Source organism: Desmodus rotundus, chromosome 1 (assembly GCF_022682495.2).
Source record: "Desmodus rotundus isolate HL8 chromosome 1, HLdesRot8A.1, whole genome shotgun sequence".
Taxonomy (NCBI): Eukaryota; Metazoa; Chordata; class Mammalia; order Chiroptera; family Phyllostomidae; genus Desmodus; species Desmodus rotundus.
The window spans coordinates 10,992,921-11,007,499 of NC_071387.1; the positions used below are offsets into that span (position 1 = coordinate 10,992,921).

A 14,579-nucleotide genomic window follows, 5' to 3' on the forward strand; every position below is an offset into this window, starting at 1 on the left:
GCAGCCGGAGGCTTTGGGGCCCGGCAGCCTGAGGCAGCTGCCCCTAAACCCCCATCTGCTCTGGGGCAGCAGCACAGGATTTTCTGCCCTCCCTGCAGTTCCCGTTTCCTGCCGAGCTTGGCTCCCGCTGAGGTCCAGGTTTGCTTCCTCTGAGGGATGGGGCTTGGATGTGCTCTGCAGAACCGAGAGTAATTATAAAACAATAGCAGCTCACGCTTCTTGGGCATTCACTGAACTCCAGACACTGTTCTCGGAGCTTGACAGGGACCCCGCCTTTTCATCACCCAGAAACCCCAGTGTTGCAAATGAGGATACCGAAGCACAGAAAGATTCAGAGATTTCCCAGGCCACAGGGTGAGTGAAAGATTTGGGACTCAGACACAGGCAAGGAGACAGCGCCCTTTTTCACGGCCCTATGCTCCTTTCAGAGAGAACATCAGAGTGAGCAGGTAGCTGGCACAGCCCCAGCTGGAGCCCCCTGGGAAACCCAGGCCCAGAGAGGTATGGGAGCTCCCATAAGGTCATACAGGGCCTTGCTGGGGCCCAGGAGACCTGCACTCCACCTTCTGCTGTCTTGGGGTTTTACCGCCTTCAGTCAATCATCAGAGTAAAGTCACATGGTACCATCCCTGAGACCGCTTACCTACTGAATCTGCTGTGGGGCCTTCTGGGAATACACGGGGGGGGGGGGGGGGGGGGGGCCGGAGGCGGTAGGCAGTGAGTGGCCTGGGAGGCCCAGCAGATACCAACAAGGCCCCTCTCCCCATGCCGTTTGAGAAAGTCTTGGGCACGGAGTCCTGGCTTTGGCCTCGAAGTTCAGAAACGCTGTCCTGCCCTCAGCCACCCCTGCCGCAGAGAAACTAGCTGCTGCGGTGCTCCTGGGTGTCACATTTTTTCTTTGGGTGCCTGGACTGAGGCAGAGCTGGAGGTGAAGGGCAAGGGGAAGGCAGAGCCCTCCTTTGGGGAATTACAGTTGTCAGAGGTGGAAAGAGCCTAGAAGGTTGTGCTGACCTGTCTTATTTTGGAGACAGGGAGACTGAGGCCCAGAGAACGGAAGAGCCTGTCAGCTCACAAAGTGCCAGAATTACCATGGTTTTGGTTTGGTTTGTTTTCTTTGTTGTTGATTTTTTTTTTTAGATGATAGACGCACAGATTGTGTGAGCTGGCAGAAACCTTAAAGGGCACCCAAGCCTACCCCTCCTTCCATGTTTCAGAGATGAGAACCTTAGAGAATGGGGTGGTGGTGGATGGGGAGGGCAGGGTACTTAAGACCATGGAGCTGGCCTTTGAATAAACGTTCATTGAATCAACGCACAACGAATACCACGGATTCTGTGACTCAGTCACACGTGTGTGTCCAGAGCGCGGTCAGTGCCCTCCCTACAGGACAAAACCCAGGAGAATTAGAAGACTATGGGGTGACTTTCTTAGGAGGTGACTATGGCTGAAACTGAAAGGACAAAGTGGCAGGTGAGTGGCTGTGAGGGGGCTGGGGAAATGTGTCCCAGGAAGAGGAAAGACACATGCAAAGGTCTTTGGGCAGGAAGAGCCTCATTTTGTAGATGACATTGGAAACCTATTGTTTTTAAAGGAAAGAGGCAGGAGGAAAGTAACTAACTAAATAAAGGAGTTGGTGGCAAAGCTGGCGTGACTGGGAGATCTCCCCAGCCCATGCCAAAGGAGTTTTAGCAAACCCTAAAACTGGCTGTTTGCTAACTGTGTGACCTTGAATATGAGGTCCCTGAGTCCCTGTTTCTTCATTTGTGAAGTGAAGCCCACCTTCCTGCTCTTGGATCTCACCCAGGTTGCCTGTGAAAGGGTCCTGGGCCCGCCAGTCAGTGGGGGAGCCGGAGCTGGCAATGGGGCTGTTGGGCTCCCCTCCCATGCCTCCTCCGGGGCCCTCCCTGAGCCCCAAGTCTGAAGGATCCTCTCTCCACCCCAATGAATCACCCTAATCCTGCATCGGCCACTGAGCATTAACTACACTTGGTACGTGCCAGCGCCTCGGCAAGACACAAAGGAATCTTGGACAGTGAACTTCTAGGAAACAAAGGAGAAAGTTTATGTGCACCTACTATGCATCCAGCATCTTAGCTCCCACACTTCACTCCGGCAGCATCATTTAACGATCATGACAACCCAGCAAGGACAGCCCTGCGGGCCCCTCATCCCATTGGTTCAGTGAGGACACTGAGGCTCCGAAGGACACTGCCTGAGGTCACATAGCCAACAATGGGCCACACCTGGATATAGCCACAGCATTCTTATCTGGGAGGCTACCGTCTGGTCTGTCTGCCCTTGAGCCAGCCCTGAGCAGAGGTACCCCATGTGGCTAATGACAGAGGGCAGACACCCTGGTTGCCCTGCAAACCAATAACCATTTTTTTTTTAGGTTTTATTTATTTATTTTTAGAGAAAGGGGAAGGGAGGGAGAAACAGAGGGAGAGCAACATTAATGTGTGGTTGCCTCTCACTTGCCCCCAACGGGGGACCTGGCCTGCAACCCGGGCATGTGCTCTGACTACGAATCAAACCGGCGACCCTTTGATTGACAAACCGGCACTTGATCCACTGAGCCGCACCAGCCAGGGCCAAACCAATATTCTTTAAATATTTGTTCCACATTTATCTGGGGTGGGGCATGTTGGAGGAAATGGATTTGCAGTGAATACAAACGGTGGGCCCCTTCTGGATTCTGAATTCATTCTATACAAGAGCATTTTCCAGAAGCCAGGGAATAGAAATTCACTGACAAAGCCATTTTCCCAGCGGCAGTGAGTTAATAACCTAAAAAAACATTGGCTGTTCCCCACTTTTTGGTAGTTTGCTTTCTTCTGTTTGTGCTTGAGCTTCTTCAAGCCAGACAGCTTCTCGGGAGGCTTATTAGAGGATTTATTTTGGTTCCATTTTTATTTGAAATTTATTTAAATATAGACAGGAACAACTAATCTTAGCAAGGAGGACTACTCTGCCTCTCATTTATTTTGACTGAGTAGTCTGGGCCATACTTTAGTTGGCATCCTTGAACTTGGTTCCTTTTATTAAGTACAGAAAGTGATGCTTACATTTAAATAAATGACAACAATGCATTTCTGGAACTCAGAGAACCACCAGATTTATTTGATTAAATAGCTTTGTGTTTGGTTTTAGAAGTGATGTGTTCTTCTTGGCAAATGCAGACAGGTAGAACTGGTAAATGGATCACTTGGCCACAATCTGGCTGCTGGGAATTTACCGCTATTACCACACGAGTCTAGTTTATTGTGGTAAAGCATAGACAACGTAAGATTTACCGTTTCAACACTCTTCTGTCTCTGAATTTGCTCCAGGGAACTCACTGAAGTAGAATCATACGATATTTGTCCTTTTGCGTGGTGGCTTACTCCACTCCGCATAATGTCTTCAAGATTCGTCCATGTGAAAACATTTGTCGGAATTTCCTTCCTTTTTAAGTCTTAGTAATATCCCCCGTCTGTGTGCACCACATTTTGTCTATCCATGTATTCATCCATGGACATTTGTTTTCCACCTTTTTGGCTGTTGTGAATAATGCAGGGTGGGTGTCGGTGTACGAATACCTTTTCGAGTCTCTGCTTTGAGATTTTTTGGATATAGACCCGGAAGCAGGACTGCTGGATCATAGGGTAATTGTTTTGAGTTTTTTGGGGAGCTGCCATCTTGTCTAGTAACTGTGACGTGTGGCACCTACAGTTGAGACCAAAGTCTACATGTAATTTTGTGTGGCTTTCTCACTTAATTTTCCATGTATTAACTATTCTTCAAAAACATTTTTTTTTAAAGGTTGCTTCATATTCCATAGCAATGCCACATTTCACCCCCCCTCTACTCAGTGATTTCTGGACCACAGGAAAACATTTTAAGTTATGATAATGAAATAATTTGCTTCTGGTAAACAGCCTCATGCTCTGGTCATACTTGTTAGAGAAATCCTCCACAAAAATAGGTTCCTGCCTTCATGGAATTTAAAAATTTCTCCCTAGGGATTCTTGGGGGTCATCCAAGAAAGTGGTTTTAAAAGTTCTTTGTAGCCAGGGATACTTTACTACAAACAAAATACCAGATGAAAGCACAATATAACAACAAGCAGATAAAAGGAGAGAAGATCTGAGGAAGGGAGGATGGGGGCTCAGAGACTTGCCCTCCTGACCTCTCCTCTCCTCTCCAGGGAGAGTCTGGGACAGCCAGGGACATTCTGGGCTTCTCTGGAACACTTTGAAAACCACCAGGCTGATCCAGCACTTTAAAGATGGGTAGACATCGTGAGAGAGAAAGGGACTTCCCTGGGGTCAAGTTCATTTTTGTACACAAATTCATTTCTTTCCTCAACACAGAGCAGCTACGGCCTGCATGCTGGAGTCACTTACGGAGCTTGTTAAAAATACAGGTTCTCAGAACTCCTTCTTCGGACTTCAAAGCAGTGGATGTGGGGAAAGGCCAGGCTGGTCTCTGTGCGGTGCTTGCCATTCCAGCTCTCTGCATTTGCGGGTGTTTGCCTTCGACACCACCCACGGAACTCCTACTCGCCCTCTGAGGCCTAGTTCAAAAATAGCCTCTTCCTCTTTGAAGCCTGGCTGCACAGCCCCATGTGGGGCCGCTGACGCCCTCCTTCGTGGCCCCAGAGCACGACGTGGCACTTTCAGCTCCACTCAACTCTTCTTTCTGTTGTGTGCGATAGCTAATTGCTTCGAGGCCAGGCTCCTCTGCATTCCTCGTGGTGCCAGCACACAGCGGGTGCTTTTTGGTTGTTTACTGACTGGGCTTGGATCTGGGGTAGCCCCATATTTGGAGGATGAGATAGCCAAAGCTCAGATAGTCAACAACTCACAGAAGGTCGCACAGCCCTCTGGGGCAGTGCCAATACCGGCACTGTCCTGAGGCTCCGCCCTGGGCCCTGGCCAGCTGGCAAGCAGCGCAGCTGTCTGGTCTGAGCAGAGAGCACTGGCCCCGGCTGCGGTGTCCCTCAGTCCCACAGTAGCCCAGGTTGTCTGAAAGCCAGAGGGCTCTGCCTGGCTTTGTGATTGGTGTATGTGTTTGGATGTCTGGAATTTACTTTATAAAATATACATATACAATAGGGGATATTATGTGACTCCTACCTGGACTGAGTCCATGCGCAGATGCTAAGAAAGCAAGTCTAGTGGGGAGTGGTCAGCCAGTCAGGGCTCAGGGATGCAGAGCCTGGGGTGAGGGCCAACCAGCATTGTACCCAGATGTGACCACTGCAAACCCTTCTATCAGCCACCCAAGTTGTGATCAGCAACCGATGCTTTTCTGGCTAGCACACCGGGGGCTGCAATTTGTTTTGTAACTGGGGAAACAAGTGGCTTGTGTATTACGATGAAGGTGGCACATGGGCTCACACTGCTGCAATCAAGGCATCCATGATATTTATGGATTTATGTTGTGTAGCTGGGCTAAAGTAGCTATTAGTCACTCCCACCCAGCACGAAGGTAGGAGAGGGTCACTCACCTGGTACCAGCCTGGAGCTCTGGGTTCTGTGGTGTAGACGGGAGACAGAATGAGGAACCCTGGCCCCTGCCTCTACCAGTGTTCCCAACCTTGCTTGTGTGTGTGCCATAGACCACGGACCGCGGACTGCCCCTGTGGCATCTGATGAAACCTGCAGACAGACCCTTCTGAGAATGTCTCAAAATGGAAAAAATGAAATAAATAGGATTATAGAGGAAACGAATCATACTGAACTGTAGTTATTATAATATTAACACCGGGAGCGGAATTTCAGCTCAGACTGAGATGCTTCCTCATCTGTAAAATGGGGAGTGGCTAAGCTTTTGTGCCAGCTGTACTTGGATTAGTTCTGGCCCTGACCTTAGCTGTCTGAGGATGGGCAAGAGATACCACTTCTCTAACCCTCGGTTTTCTTCTCTGTAGAATGGGGATAATAGTAGAATTTACTTGACAGGGATGCTGTGAGCTCCACCTCCTTCCCTCCCATCAGCCAGTTAAATCACATATCCCTCTCTGTGTTTAACCACTTCCCTCTCCTAGACTTTCTGGCCCACTGCCCCTGGGCTGCTGATTGGGACCACGCAGCTGGCTCTGTTGCAACTTCAGCAGGGCTGCCTGGTACCCTGTGCCCTCATCTCCGGTCAGGGTGCTCTCTCCAGCTGCTAGCCCCACTTGCTCTCATCATGGCATTGCTTCTTATTTCATAAGAAAGGGAGGCCGTAGAGAACAACACTCTGAGCTTCCTTCTCACACCTTTCAAATTTGGCTGAATGTTCACCCATCTTTGGGGATTAGGAGAAAGAATTTGTCCAGGACATTGAAGAAATGTTCTTGCTTCTACTTCACTTTCCTTTATTCCTGCAGGCCTCTCATGGTGAGGAAGGTAAAGGTTTTATAAGGAAGTGGGTAGACTAATATCTAGAGAATACCCTATTCTGTGTGAGATGGGCAGTGTATCAGTCAGGATGGAGTAGGTTATGCTGCAGTAACAAACAATCCCTAAATCTTAAGGGCCAAACCCACAAAGCTTTATTTCTTACTGTAATTAATATGAGCATCTTGGGTCAGCTGGGGGCTGTGCTCCTCATTCAAGGAGGCAGCTGATGGAGCAGTCACCTTCTTGAATGTACTGCATGGCACAGAGTAAGAGGACCCTCAAGGGTCTTGCACTGGCAGTGAATTGCTTGGGCTCACTTGTATTGGTCAGACTAGTAATATGGACCTACCCAACCACAAGGGGACCAGGAAATGACATCCTCCCATGAAGGTGGAGAGCCAGAAAAGTTTGATAGGGCATTAAGGAGCACCGCAGGTGGGACATGCCCTTCTGTGCCTAGCATGCTAACATCAGCTCAGCAGGCCGCTGAGTGGTACAGACAGAGCAGCCTCTAGACTTTCCATGGTGAGTGCCAAGAAACCACACCCAGAGAGGAAAAACTCCAAAGCTACCTCTCAGCCCCAAGTGCCAAGCAGAGGAACAACAGGGCACCTACAGCTGCCGACACGTCAGTGAAGAAGGCAGAAACCATGAAGAGGGAAGGGGATACCTAGAGCTTCAGGTGCTACACCCATGGGGAAGACAGAGCAAAGGGGTCCAATCAGGGTTTCCAAACTCATTCTTCCTAACAGACCCCCGTGATGTTTCCTAAGTGGGGCAGGTGTTTAGGTGTTCTTACTCCATTTCTGAGCAGTTTTATGTTTATGTTTGGGTGAGGGCTGTTCTTTTTGAATTGAATGCTTCAGTATCTTCAGTCTACACACAGTGGTCGCCTTTTTTTCTGTGGCATTTCTGTGCGCACATCAGAAAGTTCCCTGTGGCACCCCCAAATAATTCAAGAGTCGTGAGGAAGGGAAGCCATCCCCGGCAGGTGTTTCTGGGACTTTTTCAGGTGGGCCCAGATACGGAAACTCAGGAAGGAGACTGTTGATTGCAGCCCCCAGCCCCTTCCCTGAGCTCGTCAATTTCCTGTGCTGTGGTTAAAAGGCAACTGGTCCGGGAGAGATTCATACACCCCGGTACCAGCTCCGGGCTCCTTCTGTCATTGCTGAGTGGCCTGGACAGGTCATTCCCTTCCTTGACGCCTCAGTTTTCTCATCTGTAACACGAAGGGACCTGGGTAGTGAGGATGTTCCTCCAGCCACATGGGCAAGGTGGCATGTGTGATTCGTGGAGCTCAGAGTAAGGGAGTGCCAGAATGTTTGGGCCATCACAGAACGTTGACCTCAGTTGCAGCATGCCTTTGGTGGTGTGTAAGTTGTGTTCTGGGCTTAGCTTCCTGTTAGAGGACATGTTGGCTAGTCCTTGTAGACCTACCAGCCTGAACAGTGCCTGGCACATGGCAGGTGCCAATATTGGCACTAAAAAAATACTTATTGAATGAATGAACAAATGAACACATAACTCCCTTCAACTTTAAATCGGTGACTCGCAGACTTTCTGTGGGGCAGGAGGAGGTTGGAAAAATTCGTGGCTCCAGTCCCAGCTAAGTCACCTTGGGCAACTCACCAGACTCGTCCCCTGCGTGTGGTGAGAGCAGGGCCCACCCTGCCTCCCGGGCTGTGATGGGAGGATTCAGAGACACTCTACAAAGAGCGAGCTGTTGTTTTTAGGACACAGGAACATAGTGGACTCTTTAGGGACATAGAGCAGGTGGTGCCAGAGCCTGTGAGGTGGAGTTCTGGAATAATCATTAATGAGAATCGAGTAGCTACCATTTATGGGCCACTTGCTCCTCCAGCATCAGGCCCTATGCCAAGCACTTTATATGGCCATCCCATTTCTAACGGTCTAGCAGGGAAGCATTGTTACTCTCATTTCACCGAGCCCAGGAGGTTCAAGTGATTGCCCATGGCCATGCACTTCGTCAACACCAAGGCCTGCCTCAAATGCAGGCTCTAACCTCTATGCGCTCCTGCCTCCTGCCCCATGCCGAGGTGCACACAGTGCTCCTCTCTTAGGCACCAGTGATCACGATACAAGTTGCCTTTTTCTAAGTGCCTACCAGGTGCCAGGAACTTTACAGGTGTTCTTGGTCATCCTTCCAACAACTCACGGAGTAAGGAATTATTATTCCCGGTTCAAAGGTAAGTAAACTGAGGCTCAGAGAGTATGAAGTCATTTATCCAGGATCACACAACAAGCAAGTAGGGGGACTAGGATTTGAACCCAGGTCTGTCCCATTTCAGAAGCAGGCGGGGAAAAGCCATCTTCATGGTGGACTCAATTAAAGAGTTGTTCTGTTTTGAGTTTATTGCTAGGGTTCCTGGAAACTAATCATTAGAGACTATTTCTTGAAAGGCCTTTTATGTTCAAGTCAGCTTATTACGAGAAACCCAGGAAAATATAGTAGAGGGGGGGGAAAAAACCCCAAGACAAAACAACCTCAAAATTTTCCAGTCAATTCTTAGACTTTAATGACCTCCTGACCTGCACAGGGGAAGCAGCGAGTGCTGAGACACTCCCCACAGGTGTAGGGGGGCGGGGAGACAGAAATGCGTCAGGAGGGATGGGGCTTGTACCCCTCTGAGCAGTCACAGGAAATACTGGATGCTGGAGATGGGTACCAAGGGGCAAGGAGGAAGGAAACCCAAGCCCTGAATCCCAGAATCGGGAAAGGATCCTGAGGAAGACTTCACTGAACCCTCTTTAAATTTATTTTTCTGAAAGATTTTATTTATTTATTTGTCTAATTTATTTTCTGAGAGAGGAGAAGGGAGGGAGAAAGAGGGGGAGAGAAACATCAATGGGTTGCCTCTCACACGCCCCCAAATGGAAGCCTGGCCAGCAACCCAGGCATGTGCCATGACCAGGGATCGAACCGGTGATCTTGTGGTTCACAGGCTGGTGCTCAACCCACTGAGCCACACCAGCCAGGGCTGAACCCTCTTTCTGTTACAGAGTGACCCTGTGATTCACCCTCCAGACAGGCGTACCTTTGGGAGTGAAGGGGGCAGCAAGGCAGTAACCAGTGAACTGATCTGCAACAGGTGTAAACCAGAGCCGCCCTAGGGAAAGTGGTTTGTACGTCTCCCTGATTTTTACACCAGAGGCGTTACTATAAACAAGCAGAGCACAAACAGCAAAACTAGGAGGCTGGTAAAACAAAAGAACAGGAGGTGGGGCCCGGAGGGAGGGAGGGAGGAGCAGTGGCCTCTGCCAGTGGACGCCCGTGCAGCCCGGCTCAGGGCCAAGCCCGCGGCAGCGTGCTGGCAGTGGCTGGGCTCTACAGGCAGCATTTGGAATTTGGGCACGTGTGTTTCTCTTACCTGACGGGGACTTGAAAGTGCAGGGTGCCTTGGCTGGTGTGGCTCAGTATTATTAATAATGTTCTCGGAAGCAGAGCTTACCTCCGTGCTGAAAAGACGTGTTTTACAATCAGAATGGTCTAGAAAAGAAACTGGGGGCCCAGGGAGGTGGTGAGTTCCTCATCACTAGAAGGCTTTAAGCAGAGTCTGTCTGGCACGGATGCCGTAAATGGGGTGACCACCTTTGGGAGGCTGGCTAGCGGGACACTGGGAGAGTTGACAGATTACCGCTGCTGTACAAGCCCGATGGGCTTGCAGCTTGAATGCCTGCTACGAGAGGGACATGTTTATTCCCCTCATGTCACCTAGAACACTGTGCCATTGGCTGGCCAGGGGGGGCGCCGTGGGTGGGCAACAAGGCTGGGACTGGGAGCTGGCCCCTTGAGAACCTGTATCTGCCTCCTAGCAGCTCCTGGAGGGAGGACAGGGACCAGCCTGGGCCTCCCGTTTCGGCTGAGGGAGGAGAAGGCATCTTTAGACCTTGACACTCAGCAGCTCTGAAGGTAGCTGGATAAGCCATATGCGCTGTGGATTCAGCACTCCTTTTGGCTGGGGGCTCCCTACCCACTGTGCCCTCCCTCCATCCAAAGGCCACCAACGGATCCTATTCAGGCGTCTTGGCCCAGAGTCTGCAGCTGGGTGGGAAAGGTGACGTGAACCCCAGAACTGAGACACGGTGCAGAGTAAGACACACCAGCCCAGCTTTTTCATCCGGCAGAGGGGTGGGGTGGGAATCAATCAAGTGCAGCGGGGGCTGCCTGGAGCTGGTGGCGGAGCTGGGAGCAGAACCTCTTTGTGCCACACCTCTGTTTGCCTGGGTGTCCTTGAAGTTCTCAGACAGGTGTACCCTTGCCAGGCACATGCCCAGGCCTCCTTCTCTCTTCCAGAGGCAAATGGGACCCAAGGTGGTCCAATGGGAGTGCTGCGGCGGAGAGGGAGGCAGGCGAGCCCAGAGTCCAGAGTGGACTCTGCTCTGCACGCTGTGTCCTGGCAGCCTTTCCCACCTTCTCCCTCTTGTTCTGGTTCTCCTGCTTCTGGGCTGTGCCCCTCACTCAGGTTTCAGGGAGGTGCCTGTTAAGGACACCCCTCCTTGCCCCCATTAAGCACAGATCAGACCTGCTGGTTCTTGCCCTCTTGCTGGCAACTTCCAAATTGGGCTGCGCCCCGGGCTGTCTCTCTAAGATGCCTTTGCTGAACGGGCTCCAGCAGGTTCTTTATAAACTCAACACATCTAGAAAGGAACTCAGCAGCTCCCCCCACCCCCACTCCCAACCCCTTCCACTCCATTTTCCCACCAACAGCAATACCATCTTCTCCCCTTCTTCAACCAGCAGCCTGAGAACCAGCCCAGGGCAGAGTTTGGCATATTTGAGGGAGCACAGGGATCACCTGGAGACCTCGGCAAATGCAACTCCCGGGACCACCCTGGGCATCCCGATTGGCTGGGGCTGGGTGGGCTGGATGCTGTGCATCTCTAACAGGCTCCCAGGTGGTGCACCCGTGGTCTGCACTTCGAGTAGCACTGGATTGGATTTGGGTCTGTCTCAGTCCCTTGATCCCCTTGCTCACTATTATTGTTGATATTGTTACTGCCGTCCATTTAAAATAGTTCACGGTATTGAACGCCTGGGTGCCAAGTACTGTATGAGGCATGCGTTCAGCCTGCAAAGGTGTATGAGTGCCAGGTGCTGTAATAGATACTTTCATGTGGTACAAAGCATACAAAAGTATCCGCCCATACCACTGACGTTCTGGTAGAGAAAGAAAGTTAAAAGTTAAGTAACCAAACTACAAAAGGAAAGTCATTTCAAATCCAGGAAGTTCTCACCAAGAAGGTGACATTTATGCCAAGTGTGAAAGAGAAGTGATTTCATGCAACCCAAGATCTCAGGATGCCCCTCCTTCATTTCTCGCAAATGGCTGCCACTTTGTCATCCAGCTCAGTCCATTTGTTCAGGCCTCCACACTTGCACCTGGACACCAGCTGGCAGCCACGTAATTCTTGTAATAAAGCAAATCATGTCATTCCCTTGGCCTACTGTCACTGAAGGATTCCTCAGCACAGTGAGGATCCAGGGTCCCCAGTGATGATTCTGCATGTCCCCCCAGCTTGTCTGCCACCCCTACAGCCCACCCACTTTGTCCTCCATACTTCAGCTGCTGTGGATTAGAACTTGTCAACTACCTACTTCTTCCCCCAAACTCATTAGCAACCCACCCATCCTGTCTCCTTCCCTTTTGCATGAGGGGAATAAGGTTCTGCCTGTCTCGGGGGCACCCTTGCGTCCTCCCCCCCAGGGCTGCTCTCCTATGCCTGTCCTCTCTCTCCTCTGTTCCATCTCATCATGGGGTTCCCACTGCTGGCAGTGTACTCTGGGGTCATCTCCCTTTCTCTCCAGGGTCTCTCTAGCCGGCATCCTCTCCCCAACCCTTCCCGTGCTGGAAAGAAAGAGGTCCTATGCTTACTGACATCACTTCCTCAGCTGAGGTTCATTCTGTGACCCACCGCAATGTGGCGCCTGGCTGCAGGGGTAGAGACAGAGGCAGAGAAAAGTTAAGTACGTTGCCCAGAATTGCATAGCCTAAGCAGCAGAGCCGGGACTCAAACCCAGCCAGCCTAGCCCCAGAGTGTATGCCGGTACCCACCACACTCTATAACCCCTCATCCACCTCGAGAGGTAGGGATGATGTTTATCCCCCATGCAGAGGAGGAAACCAACCAAATTGTTCTATCACATGCAGGCATGGGCCAGACGGTCCTTTGTGAGTGCCCTAAACATATTTAGGATTAAACAAACAGTGGTGGCCTGCAACCTGTTGGTCTGTAGTGTTCTTTGCCGAGAAATATCCTCACAGCAGTAAGCACGGGGGCTGGGGGTGGGGGAACTTGACCTTCATTTCTCCTGGAAGGAGGTGGTCCGGGATGCAAAGCCAGGGCACACCCAGGCCGTAGCCCCCTTGGCTGCAACCCCCATGCCTTGCAATCCTCTGACTCAGCGTGTGGCAGATGGACAGGCACCGAATGCTGGCTGTTATCTGACAGACCCACGGGCTGTTAGGCCTGGAAGGAGCCTTAGTGACCCATCGAATGATGAGATTAGCCAGTCCTGCCAGGCACCGTGCCATGCACTTACCTGGGGAGTCTCTCGCCTCCTTTGATTAGCAGAGCTGCATGGCCGAAGCTCATTTGCTGTGGCTCTTTGCCTCAGTTAAGGAATGGTCATAAGTGTGGGCTCCTTTGAGAATCCGAGCATGAGAGAGTCCTAGGGAAGAGGAAGATTATGTTGGGTACTCTAGAAGTTCAATGTTCTGACTTCCAGTTTGCAGGCTTTGTTCAGCTGTGGTTACACAGCCTGGAGTCTCTAATTCCACGGACCTGTAGTACGTGCCCTGGAAGCAGCCGAGGGGAGGATCAGTACCAGACCCACAGCTGGTGGCTTTGAGCACGTCTTTGAGGCTCCCAGAGCCTCCACTGTTTCCTGACCACCTGTAGGTGATCCTGAGGATCGCTGAGATAAAGGCGAGGCTGCTTTATAAATGGTGAAGTGGGAGACCCATCTGAACCATGATCAAAAGGACCACTTTCCCTTAGCCCAGTTCCTTGGCCTCCAAACTATTGCCTTTCCCCTCCCATTGACTATAGGTCCAGATTTCCTGGATCCTTTAATGCAACAGATCTCCCCTGATCCCCTAGTAAGGTGTTTGGTGGTGCCTGGCCTTGCGGCAGAGAACCCGAGTGAAGGAAAAGGCAGGGTTGTCCATGGTTTTGTGGCCCTGGCGCCAGTGTCAGGGGAAAACGATGCCCAAGGGAACGCAGCTTTTAACAGGAAGGTTTCTGATCGTGTTTATTCTTTACACGCAGGAAAGGCCCACGTGTGATGAATTGCACAAAGTGGACATACCTGCGTAACCACTACCCAGCTCAAGAAACATGATTTCCCCCACCCCCCGCCACCAGTACCTCTGGGCCCTCCCCCAGTCTCTGCCACCCCATCTCGTCTTCTGGCACCATATGACAGGGTTGCCTACTTTTGGACTTGAAGTAAATGGAAACAGCCAGGGCTGCTGTCACCCAGTGCTGTGTGTGAGATTCATCCTGTTGATGTTTGTAGTGGTAGCTACTCTCAGTACTGTGTGTAGTATCCCAACAAGACCCCCACGGATCTAGGTTTTGTTTCGTTTTGTTTTGTAACTATGTTTAAAAAGCCCTAGGCAATGTTACAAAAACAAAGACTTTAGACTAATATTTATCAAGGCAAGCACAATCGATTTTTTGCCTTCCATACACGACCATCTTTGAAATGCTAAAAGTGAGTTCCACCTGCGGTTCTTTTGAGGCGCTGCAGGTGCACGTGGAAGATTTACCTTGTGGGAGTGCTCTCCGGAAGCAGGGGGAGGTGGCTCATCATTGCAGGATCCGGGTCCGGTCTGCTGGGCAGACTTCCCCATGGGCTTCCACACACTGGAGCGCTGTGGGCGGGCGGGAGATCGCTGACACCCAAACGCTCGATGTCTCCATTGGGCCGGTTATAGTTATGACGCGGCCTCCTGGCCCCGGGGGGGTTTCTCAGTTGGTTGGAGTGTCGCCAAGGTTGCACGACTGATCCCCACTCAGGACACACAGAAGCAGCGACCCGTGAATGCCTACATACGTGGAACAAGGAGTGGGCCTCTCTCCCCCCCCAGCACCGCCTCCCCACGCCCGTCTTTCCAAAATCAGTCAATACAGGAAAGAAATAAAAATACAGAGACTTCTCAGTGCAAGACCACAGTCTCGGGACAT

General features: G+C 51.1%; 2 protein-coding genes across 3 annotated transcripts in view; one reads left to right on the forward strand and one right to left on the reverse strand.

Annotated features, from left to right (window-relative positions):
• Positions 1-1,885, reverse strand: part of LOC112306512 (uncharacterized) — a 29,520-nt gene extending 27,635 nt beyond the window's left edge. Inside the window, 2 exon segments of the mRNA XM_045197013.3 lie at positions 644-667; positions 1,780-1,885. Coding sequence (XP_045052948.3) covers positions 644-667; positions 1,780-1,885 — 130 coding nt within the window.
• GGTA1 (glycoprotein alpha-galactosyltransferase 1 (inactive)) overlaps positions 1-14,579 on the forward strand; it is a 53,209-nt gene that overhangs the window by 10,362 nt on the left and 28,268 nt on the right. The window lies entirely within an intron of this gene.